The sequence below is a fragment of the Zootoca vivipara genome, chromosome 2 (genome assembly GCF_965207765.1).
Source record: "Zootoca vivipara chromosome 2, rZooViv2.hap1.1, whole genome shotgun sequence".
Classification (NCBI taxonomy): domain Eukaryota; kingdom Metazoa; phylum Chordata; class Lepidosauria; order Squamata; family Lacertidae; genus Zootoca; species Zootoca vivipara.
Genome location: NC_142584.1, coordinates 28696537 through 28708121, shown reverse-complemented (window position 1 = coordinate 28708121; position 11585 = coordinate 28696537). Strand labels below are relative to the sequence as shown.

At 44.0% G+C, this 11585-nt stretch overlaps 2 protein-coding genes across 2 annotated transcripts in view; one reads left to right on the top strand and one right to left on the bottom strand.

Annotated features, from left to right (window-relative positions):
• Positions 1–11585, bottom strand: part of ASPSCR1 (ASPSCR1 tether for SLC2A4, UBX domain containing) — a 119319-nt gene that overhangs the window by 96905 nt on the left and 10829 nt on the right. The window lies entirely within an intron of this gene.
• On the top strand, positions 3449–6127 carry MYADML2 (myeloid associated differentiation marker like 2). The gene has a single exon (XM_035104284.3). It carries the CDS (start codon positions 3834–3836, stop codon positions 4731–4733), a length of 900 nt encoding a protein of 299 aa, XP_034960175.1. The 5' UTR covers positions 3449–3833; the 3' UTR covers positions 4734–6127.

Genomic DNA, 11585 nt, shown 5'->3' with positions numbered 1-11585 from the left:
GGGGCGGGGGGGGCCTCGGGAGGGATCTTCGCACCAGGTCGCCAGATATGCTTAAGACGGCCCTGGGACTGACTCTGTAAGGCACCTCTCATGTTTCTAGGACAAAAGATGAGAATCAGTACTCCAATGGTAAGAAGGTCTGGCATCAAAAAACACAGAAAGGAAAGAATCTATTTGATCCATCACAAAAATCTGATACAGAAGGATGCTGTTACTCTCTCTAGGACCTGACATTACAAGGCAGTGTGGGAAAGGGTAAAATAGGGGTGTTCCAGGGTGTGGTGAGATGACAGAAATTGACTTGGGTGTCTTGTCTCAAGAAGGGAGACAAGAAGGGAGAGAGCTAATTGCCTAAGGCAGGGATGGGTAACCTGCAATTCCCCCAGATGTTATTGGACTCCAACTCCCATCAGCCACAGCCAGCAGGGCCAGTGGTCAGGGATTATGGGAGTTGTAGTCCAGTTACAACTGCAAGTTCTTGGGTCCTGGCTTAAAAGCATCAATTAAAGTGTCACTGATGACACAGCCTCCTTTCTCTCTGATTACCATTTCTTATTTCTCCCTTTTTTATTCTCTTTATGAGTTCAAATATCAACATTCAAAATCATACAGGGAGCCCACATGAGCTTGATGTAAAAATTGGGGTTTGGATTTTGCTGCCCAACTCCCCATGAGACACTGAGTCCCCAACGTCCATGATTGGTCAGAGAAGAATGGATGGAGGCAGGACCCAGTGGAAAGCAAGGCAGATACTTATTTTTCTGTTGCAACAGAGTTCCCTCCCCTCCTTCCAAGGAAGGAGATACCCTGAACAAAAGTGTGCAGGAACCTTTAAAGACTTTTGACATTGCCCAACCGCCTTAGCCAAAGACCACTCCAAAATTATCATACATCATTGGAGGCAGGTCCACAGCAGAAATCCTGTCTGCCAGGATGTCATTGATTGCATTACCTGGGTAGCCTGGGCATTCTTTTGTGATGGTTAATACTTCAGTTCCTGAATCCAGGTCACAGGCTCACCCTATTCATACACAAATACGCCCTTAAAACAGGATTTGTAAGCAAAAAGACAATTTGCCTCCCTTACTGCAGAGGAATATTTGAGGTCATTGGGAGAGTCAAAATGGCTTCAGGATTGCTCTTCTGTACTATTTCAGACACATGGTTTATATATTTAGATATGTGTGCATTTGTGAATATTCTATATTTGAGACCTTAGAATTCTTATAACAAACTGAAAAGGCCCCCCGGCTGCAGATGTCCACCTCTCAATACACATGGAGGTCTGTACATGCAGCCAGGGACAGACGAGACAGAAAGATGGAACTAAGGTGCTCCCCTCTCCCCTCTTATGTAATGGTCTTGCAATACCTGGCAGCTGGGACAGGTGGCCTCACTTGAAAGGCACTGATGGTCTGGCTTACTGTGAAAATTAGAATATGAAGGAGATGAGTGCACAAATGACAGCATTCCAACAAACACTTGTAAGCTAAATATTTGGAGGGCTCCTGCAATTAATGGGTTGTTTGGTGTTCAAGCTTGGCCTAAACTTGAATGAATGAAATCCTTCCTCCTTTTTTATCTACAGTAGCTTGTTATTCAGCAAGTTACCTGAAACCAGAACAAATAAAGTTAGGGCAAGCCTGGGACATTGACATGTTGAATATATATAAAAAAATGAAGGGTGTAACACAAAGCAAAAATATTCGGAAGTAGAAAGTTTTCGTATTATCTTGGTCTTCTCTAATCTGATGTGAACATTTCCTGTCTAAAAAGTTGGGCAAAATCTGGTGTGGGCTGTTCATGGCTAACAGCGCTCCTGTTATGTCTTCAGTTTATTTTTTATTTTTTTTAAGGTACACAAAAAAGATTTTGATATCATATTTTCCCTATACAAAAGACATGTATTTGGAAGAACATTAATTTCAGTCTTTGCTTCAGTGTTTTGGAGTGGAAGACCCTAACACTACAGAACAATCCAACTATAATCCAGCAAATGGATTTCTATATAAGCAGCTAAAGATAGATAGCTGAGGGTTAAACAATAACCAGGAAATCCGGCCTGCAAGCAAACTGCTTTCCATGGCATTGCCAGGTCACCGTGCAGCCTACAATCCCTAGCCATGCTTGACTGAGAATGCTGCTCCAAACTATGAGAGGAGAAAAGAGAGTGCCCTGCCAGATTGCGCTGCAAAATTACCTCCTGACCTCACAGCTAAGAGTATCATTTCAGGCCTCCACCTACTTGCCTAGAGCAGAAGTAAGCTGGCATTGTCATCAGCCCACATCTACTCCAAGCAGAGTGCTGATGTGCGCCATTAAGTGTGAGCAGCAGCTTCGGTGACCAGTTTCTATGGAGGTGCCTCTAAAGCTACAGCTACCACTTGCCTGGAGGGGCAGGAGATAAACTAACTTCCAGCTTCCCCACCCCCAAATCTGCAGACATCTTGGAGTTCATAGCTCACTGGTAGAGCACAACGCTTAGCATGCAGAAATCCCAGGTTCAATTCCTGGCATTTCAACTTTTTATGACAAAGATTAGAAAAGATGGTAAAGACTACTGCCTCAGGCCCCGGAAAACTCACAATCAGACAACAGTTGATAAGAGCAAGCCAATAACTTAAAGAGGATCAGGGCAAAGGCCCATCTAGCTCAGGAGCCTGTTGCCACAGTGGACAGCCAGATGCCTGTGGGAAGCCTAAAAGCAGGACCTTAGTGCCAGAGCACTCTGCCCATTAGTGATTGCAAACAATCAGAGGCATACCGCTTCTGGGTATAGTATATAGCTATCCTGGCTAGAGGCCATTTCCTCCTTGAATTTGTCTAATCCTCTTTTAAAGCCATCCAAGTTGGTGGCCATCACTACATATATAGAGCAATAGAATTTGCGTAAACCAGCTTCAGTACAAATGGCAACAACAAAAGTGACTAGCTCTCTTGAGTTTACTCTTGTGGTCAAATAATCAGTTTCAGGGAACCCCTGAAAGGAGATGGAATGTCTCCCCACAGCCACCATCAACCATGTAGAAAAATATAAAAAATTCCTTCAGAAGAAGTGTGCATGCACACGAAAGCTCATACCAAAATAAAAACTTAGTTGGTCTTTAAGGTGCTACTGAAGGAATTTTTTTATTTTGCTTCGACTCAGCCCAACACGGCTACCTACCTGCATGCAGAAAAAGTTCAACATGACAAGACAAATGATATATTTGGGGTAGATTCCTTGCTTCCCCGTGCTTTCTTCTGGGACTCTAGTCTTAGGCAATTCAAATTACTTTCACTTGGTTTTTAACACAGAGCTTAAAAAGCAACAGGCAAAGCAGCACTGGGTGAAACTAAAACCCTCTCGCTATTTTGCACAGACCACGCAGCTCATTCCATTCCAGATAAGTCTATTAATACACCTTCCTATTTATATGCTGGCTCCTTGCAGCAACATAGTAGAGAGCTACAGCTGCATAACCGAGACGGAAAAGGCGTCCTGCTAGCCACTTGGGAGAAACTGATCAGCTGAGGTGGAGTGAGAGTGACAGGGATGCCTACAGACTACTCAACACACAGACCCCGGAAGAGCAGGGCTGATGGATCATAACTGCAGCGTACCAGAAGGGCAGGTCAATAATCTTACTGCAGAGGCAATGCTATCTTAAAAAGCTGCCAGAAATGTACGCTCTGCAGCATAAATAGCAGCCAGCAAAGGTTTTTGGCGGAGGGATATGGGGCTTATTCACCCGGCACCTCCTGCTTAGTCATCCAGCGTCGGGTAGAAACTCAAGGACAAGCAGCCGACATCCAACCACAAAAGAAACATTCTGGGGGGTCCTGATCTGAAGATGGAGAGTTCAAGAGGGACACACCTCAACATGGCTGCAGTGGCATCTCGTGTTGGAGCTGCCCGGTTGCTGCAGGCAGCCTTTGGATGTACCACGTTCAGCCTTGTGGCCCACCGAGGAGGGTTCAGTGCGGCCTACGGCACCTTCTGCATGTCCGTCTGGTGCTTCTGTTTCGCAGTCACTGTCTTTATCGTCACCTGCGAGTTCACGCGCCTCCACAGCTGCCTGAGCATCTCTTGGGGGAATTTCACCGCTGCCTTTGCCATGCTTGCCACCCTCATGTCCATCACGGCCGCCGTGATCTATCCGCTTTATGCCGAGTTTGGCTGCCATTCCAACGGGTGCGAGGCGAGAGACTTCCGCATCTCGGCCAGTGTTTTCGCGGGGCTCCTGTTTTTCGCCTACGCCGCAGAAGTATTCCTTACGAGGGCCAAGCCAGGACAGGTGACCAGCTACATGGCCACCGTTTCTGGCCTCTTGAAAATTGTCCAGGCTTTCGTAGCTTGCATCATATTTGGAGCTCTGGTGAACGGCAGCCAATACGACCGGTACGTGGCAACCCAGTGGTGCGTGGCTGTCTACAGCTTCTGCTTTGTGGTGACAGTAGTGGTGGTGGCCCTCAGTGTCACAGGAAAGACAGCCATGCTGAAGTGCCCCTTTGAGCGCTTTGTGGTTGTTTACACTTTTGTGGCCGTCCTGATGTACTTGAGTGCTGCAGTGATCTGGCCAGTGTTCTGCTTTGACCGTAAGTACGGCTCCCCACACCGCCCTTATTGCCCCAGAGGCAAGTGCCCCTGGGACAGCCAGGTGGTCATCGCAGTGTTCACGTGTGTGAACCTGGTGCTTTACATTGTGGACTTAGCCTACTCGCAACGCATTCGCTTCGTCTCACACCCTTAGTAGCCACCTTTGATGCTATTAAAAAAAAGCCATAAAAGACTCGGGCAGCGGGAGTTTGGGGACCCGCCTAGAAAGCTGACATCCAGGGCACACCAAAAGAATTTGTCTTGACCGAAAGAGGCCTGTCCATGAAAGAAACAGAGGGATGCATCTGCAACGCTACCCTCATTCCAGCAGATGTGTACGCTTGATGCGTCGGTGACTCTACACAGGTTAATAGGTTTTGTAAGGCCTAGTACTAAGGGTGGGAAAAGCAGGTTTTGGACCCTGAATTGTTCATCCAAAAATTGTTGGCTAAGTTAAAACTGCAGGAAGATTTAAAAAAAATCTAGGCCCAAAAGAGCAACTGCCAAAATCCCAGCTCAATCAATGAAATTCTGTTAAAGTGAAAAATGTGTATTTAAACCTAATACAGTAGATTGTGTCAGAAATTTCAGATGAGGCAGGGAAAAGAAAGGGTAGATTACAACCACCAAGAAGACTGAGACCCTCGTCCACAGACCAGACTATAAAAATAACAATTTCCTTATGCATGTACTTGGTAGTTGGTGAGATGCGCATTCCTGTTTGGAAGAGTTTGAGAAGTAAAGTGAATACTGTCAAGTTTGTAATTGACAATGGGTGTAGGGAAGGTTGCTGCAAGCTCTAAAATAATTACTTCCAGATTGTTTCCCTCAGTTATTCCTTCAAGAAGCATATGGGGATATTGCTATGCCTGCGGAAACTGTGGCTACACACAAGACATTAGCGTTTTGAACCAAAGCCAGACTTTTGAACCAAAACCACACTTTGAACCAAAGTATATTAATTTAGACAAAATAAAACTGTGTTGTTTTCATTTTGCAAGAGTTAGGCAACAGACATTGTTTAATTCCTCAAACGCTTGGCACCGTGCAAACTGCAGATTACTTAATGATCTAGAACAGGCATCCCCAAACTTCGGCCCTACAGATGTTTTGGACTACAATTCCCATCATCCCTGACCACTGGTCCTGTTAGCTATGGATCATGGGAGTTGTACGCTAAAACATCTGGAGGGCCGCAGTTTGGGGATGCCTGATCTAGAACATGACCTGGATTCACTGGTCTTTCACAATGCTGAAAGGACTTGAGTATCATTTAAATACATCCAACCAAGTGCCTATTGTCAGACTCCAGGAGGTGCTGGTTCTTGATTCCCAGCTGATAAAACTTGCCTGTATAAGTGCATCATGGTGCAAAGAAGTGTGCTGGTCTCCTTTGGTGTGGATCAGGATCATCACCTGAATTCAGAGACATTTTCAAATATAAGAAGCCAAAGCAAGTAGTTTATTCTAATAGCGTATATTAAATGTGTGTGAATTATGTAGGAAGATTTTGTTTCAATATAGAATAAAAATAGCAAGTTGGCAAAAGTATTCAGTGTTTTCCTTAATCGACAGAGCACTCCTCCCTCAACCAACTCACTGTATACCCTCTCCTCCTCCTAAACATAAATGCACAGAAACACAGACCATGTTTCTTCCCGTCTCAAAACACGGTGATTTATGTCTAAGCCAGAGGTAGGCAACTTAAGGCCCGTGGGCCGGATGCGGCCCAATCGCCTTCTAAATCTGGCCCGCGGACGGTCCAGGAATCAGCGTGTTTTTACATGAGTAGAATGTGTGCTTTTATTTAAAATGCATCTCTGGGTTATTTGTGGTGCATAGGAATGCGTTCACCCCCCCCCCCCAAACAATATAGTCCGGCCCACCACATGGTCTGAGGGACGGTGGACCAGCCCACGCTGAAAAAGGTTGCTGACCCCTGGTCTAAGCATATGCTCACATTGGCATCTTAAAATGCAGCAAGGTCACAAACACACCCACCCATCCTGCTGCACATTGGCACAGTAATGTTCACATTGGGGGGGGGGGGCAAGGATGTCTTCACCTGGTGCATGGCCCTGCTCATGACTGCCTCCCATCAACTCACCAAGCTTTCATCTGCACATGCGTGGTGGCTGTTAGGATATGTTCACACTACCACTTAAATCTGCACCCAGTTTTCTAGTCAGATTGAAGCTGATTTGAGAGGGGTGAGGAAGCACCAAACAACAGCGTTTGCCCAGAGACTTGTGGCTAACATAATGTGCGTGCTGCTTCAAAAAATAGCAGCGGGAGCACACTGGATGAGGAATAAGGGCTAATGTCAACACACCCTAATATAGCTCAGGTGCATATGAAAATGAAACAGACCTAAAGTTACAGGGTGGGTGGGTGTCCTAAAGGTCTCATCTTTTCAGAGAGGATGCTGTTGTATTAGTCTTTTGCAGCAAAACAACAGTTGCGTGGCACACTTATTATGGCATAACGTTTCATGGACTACAGTCCATCAGATGCATGAAGTGCTACCCTGAGTTGCTGGTACTTGATTGGAGAGAATGTGGGATTGTAAACAGTGAGGTAAGAAGGGAATGGAATGCAGAGAAATACAGAATGTGTTAATTATGTTATTAAGTGCACATTCACACACAAAAATTATTTGAAAACACAGATATTCTGGCACAGGTAGGTTTTGTTTTTTTAAAAAACCCACCAGGGGTGCCACAATGAAAAAACACATGTTCTGAGCCACCTTGTAGTCTCCTTCTGGCAACTCCTGCAGCCAAGTTGGTGCCAAACGTATTGCTCTGCATTCCTTTGCCATCAGCGAGGCCAAGAGGGGGGTCTTGTCGTCTGGGCAGCCCAGGACCTGCATACACACTGCCCAGGCTTGTGCCTTGGAGAGGCCACTTCGTTGCTGCTAATGCAGTGGTTTAACTTCACGCCCGGAGGAGACACTCCATTGTCTCGTGAGATGGACATATGCCAACAACAACATTTTCAGTGTGACTTAAAGGGCCGGCCTAGGTTATTTTGCCACCTAAGGCAGTGCAGCAGTGGAGCTCCCCGACCTCCATTAACATGCATGGCACCCAGAGCCAGTCAAGTTATTCTGGTACCTGAGACAGAAAATCCCACAAAGGTCTCACCCCTTCCCTAGCAGTAAAAATACTCCAATAATAAATTAAACTACTTGCTGCTGTTTCATGGCACCCAGCAACAGCCTCTTTCTGCCTAACAATAGTGTGGCATATGAAACAAAATCTAGCTGGACAATAGGACTCAGCTATACAGCTGCAAATAAAATGTTTTACGTGTGTTGTAAAGCGCATTATACATATGTGACACTAGATGGTGATGGTGAGCTATGGCAAATTCAATATTTTTTCATGACATTTTTTAAAAAGCATTTTCACAACTTTTTTTTATATATGTCTAGATTCCACCTATGTCTCCCATTGATTCTGAGCCTGTCTTTCCAGGAGCCCCCTTACATTGAAAGCAGACAACAGTTAACTGCTCTGGCTCCTGTGCAAAGCGGAACGATTGGCGGCCAGAGTATGCAAGTGTAGCAGTAAGCCTTTTAAATATTACTAGCCATTAGTGACCTAGGTTTTTTTTCAATTCTGTATTTCATTATTTAAATGATGAGCTTCTTTTGCCCACTGAATGGCTTGGATTGACCACCCTGAATTTGCCAGGTTAAAAGGTGGCCATCCTAGCTGTAATGTGGGAAAGGGAGCACCCTCATAATACCAGAAGGAGTTCTAGAAATCTGCAAGATAGATTTCTGATTGCAATCCTGTTGTTTCTAAATGCAGAATAGGATTGTTTCTTCTTAATGCTGACATTTACAGCTTTGATGGGGGGGGGCAACCAATTTTCTAGTTCTGCTTACTCTGGTGTGTGTGTGTGTGTGTGTGTGTTGCGCGTATGTACGTTTGAGGCCAACACCAGGAAAAATACGAGACCCAAATCAGGATCTGAATGCATGATAAAATTATTCTGGAGATGAGGAACATTTCATTGCAGAGCATCCCATCCTTCCATTAATTTCCATCTCCCCAAATTGAATGTGTCAAGCTTCCTTCCTTCCACAAGTATAAATCTTGGCAAAAAATAAAACCTGTGTGTGCGCATTCTATAGCTGGCAAATGGCTACCGTACTTTGCCAGAAGCTAAATTCACCCCTGCTTCTAGTTACTCTCCTCTTGCCACAAAACCTTGTGCTTCTTCTCCGATGCTTCTTCTTTCCCCTATCAGCTACAGTTGACAAACACCAAAATAATTTATTAATAAACAGAAGAAACCCACAGAGCATAAAGTAACACTACTTCAGCAGTTTGAAAGCAACGTAAGGTAGAACATTAATATTGAAATTGTGGTTCCAAAACATTACAAAAAATACCCATCTGGAAGTCAAAACTATCAATAGAAAATTACGGCAAGGATGTTGAATGTCACCTAGCCTGACCCCCTGCTCAGCACAGGATAGCCTCATTCTTCCTGCACATTTTTACACAGGATTTTGGTTAGTTTTGTGATCCTGTAGCAAACATCCTAAACACAGTTCAGGCAGGCTAGCAATATAGTTGGGATAGAGGTCAAAGGATGATGAGATGTTTGCTGCGTTCTCTCAATTTGTGTAGCACAAGTGGCCATTGGGGACATAGATCAGCTACATAAAATATGGGACGGGGAACTCTCCTTGGTGCTAACCCCCATTTCCCAAGTTTTAATTAAGTTTCTATTAATTAGCTTTAATTAGTTCTTGATTTAATTAGAAACCTAATTAATGACTAAGGCAAATAAACTCCTAGGGCTTTCCTCTGCTCCTGCAGAAAGAGTGAGAATCATCATGAATCACTTCCACAGAGAGTGAGAAGGATGGAGCTAAGCAGTTCCATTGTGTATGATCAGCAAAAACAAAACAAAAAATTGCACTGGGATTTAATCCAATTACTTTCCTATAGTTTTCCATATTCTGCTAGGTACATTAGTACTAAACAGGAAGGTGGTAGAAAATGCTCATATTAGGCAGTCCCCCGTTTACAGGGGTTACATTCCAAGGCACCTTGCGTGTCGGTGAAATCACATATAACTGAAACCCATTGAAAAAGCCTGCAAACATCCAATTCTGCCCCCGTTCCATCCCTTTAGTGACGTCTTTATGACACTTCTGGGTCACTTCCGGGTTCAGTGCAATGTACGTGTATATACATATTGGACACGTGTAAGGGGGGGCGCTGCCTGTACTGGCTAATTTAATCTGCCCATGTGAATTGGCAATGGATGAAGGCAGGCTGTGAGTTTTGGATGCACTTAGAGCAGAAGTCCATGTTACTGGAGAGTAGTTCTCACCTGGTCCTTCCAAACATGTAGTCATGCTTGCCCTGGACAGAATCTCTTTATAGCGTACCTTTTCCTGCCTCTGCTTCACATCCTTAGCTGTCATTGATGGGGAAGAGAAGTACCAGGGATGATGATGATGATAAGATGTATCTGAACTGCCATGGAAAGCTGGGTGGGGACGTCTATGTGAATTATTGTGTAAGCATGAAAATATGATCTGTAAATATAAAACTGGTAAAACCCATAAACAATAAAAGATTATATTTCACAGACCAAGCATTACAATGACACATTAGAGGGGTCTGACGGTGCCATTTTCAGAACTGCTTCCATGTCTCCAATACATGTACTTCTGCCTTAGAGTGTGCTAGAAACCCATAAAAACTGCAATTAATAGTGTATTTCCGGGCCTCTTGAACATAAAAGATACTTTTAAAAAACACCATTGCTCTGGGAGGAAGCTGATTGAAGATGCCAAGATCTCCAAAATGGAAATTATCATATCATAACCTCTCTACCTGTATATTAACTGTGTAGTGGGTTTGATTATTAAAGAGTGTATAAATCCTATTAAATAAATACCTGTAAATACATTAAATGCAAAATGCTGAATGTGTTTCTTATTATGCACAAGTTATAAATAAAACCACAACTTTGACAGTAGCCTTTCCTCACACCTGCTATGCACTTTAAATCTTTCCACCCTTTAAAAGTGTCATTGACAGTTGGAGCTATGCCACATGCATTCCTCAAAGTGAATACTGTTTAACACCAGCAGGATTCCAAGGCAATTTTTTAAAAAAATCAAACAAAATGCAGAAGAAGCACGTCAGGAATGTTATGAATCAACAGCTGGAAAAGGCCCCTCTCAAATGAGCTTAAACTCAAACTACAATTGTAGCTTGTGTGCTCTGAAAGTAGAACTGAACCGCTCATAGTACCTCCTCACTGGTTGAGTGTCAGTACTCCTCCAAGTGTGGTTAATGAATCCTAGATTGGTTTGTAATGTTAGGAACTCACTCTGCATGGATTCATTTTGCAACACACAACAGCAGGTTGTAAAAGAATTTGACTACTAACACATTTGGCAGCACATATTAAAATAAGCTACCTGTTTACAATGATTTGGACTTGAGTTACGGTATACCAGGACAGTGGATCCTGTTGTGTATTGAGTCAAAGGATTTTATATCTGTATTATTATTGTCTGTATTTGCATTAGGATAAAGTAACTGCCTTTTGGTTCCAGAGGGTACAGCTACTATTGGTTCATTTAAGCTGCTGTATTTGGATCCTCTGTCTTATTGGTTTCCTCCAAAAGGCAGCACTGTGATTGCTTGATATTGTTCCCTCCAAAATGTATCCCTTCCTAGCTAGTCCCCTGTCCCTATAAATGTAGCTTTCCTCTCCTCAGTCTTCAGTCTTGTTCACTTTAATAAAGAGCTGTTACTAGAGAACTGTCTCCAGCATGTTTTGTCAAGAGAGCTGAAATCACAAACCCCACGTCACAACAACTGGCGACGAAGGTGGGATCCGGAATGCTGAGGAGCGGTTAAACACAACCCTGCCTCAGAGTCCGGATTGCAGCTGAGAACAAGACTCACTGGCCAGCTGAGAAGACGACCCTGCCCGCTAGGACAATGGAGAGTCCAAGGGT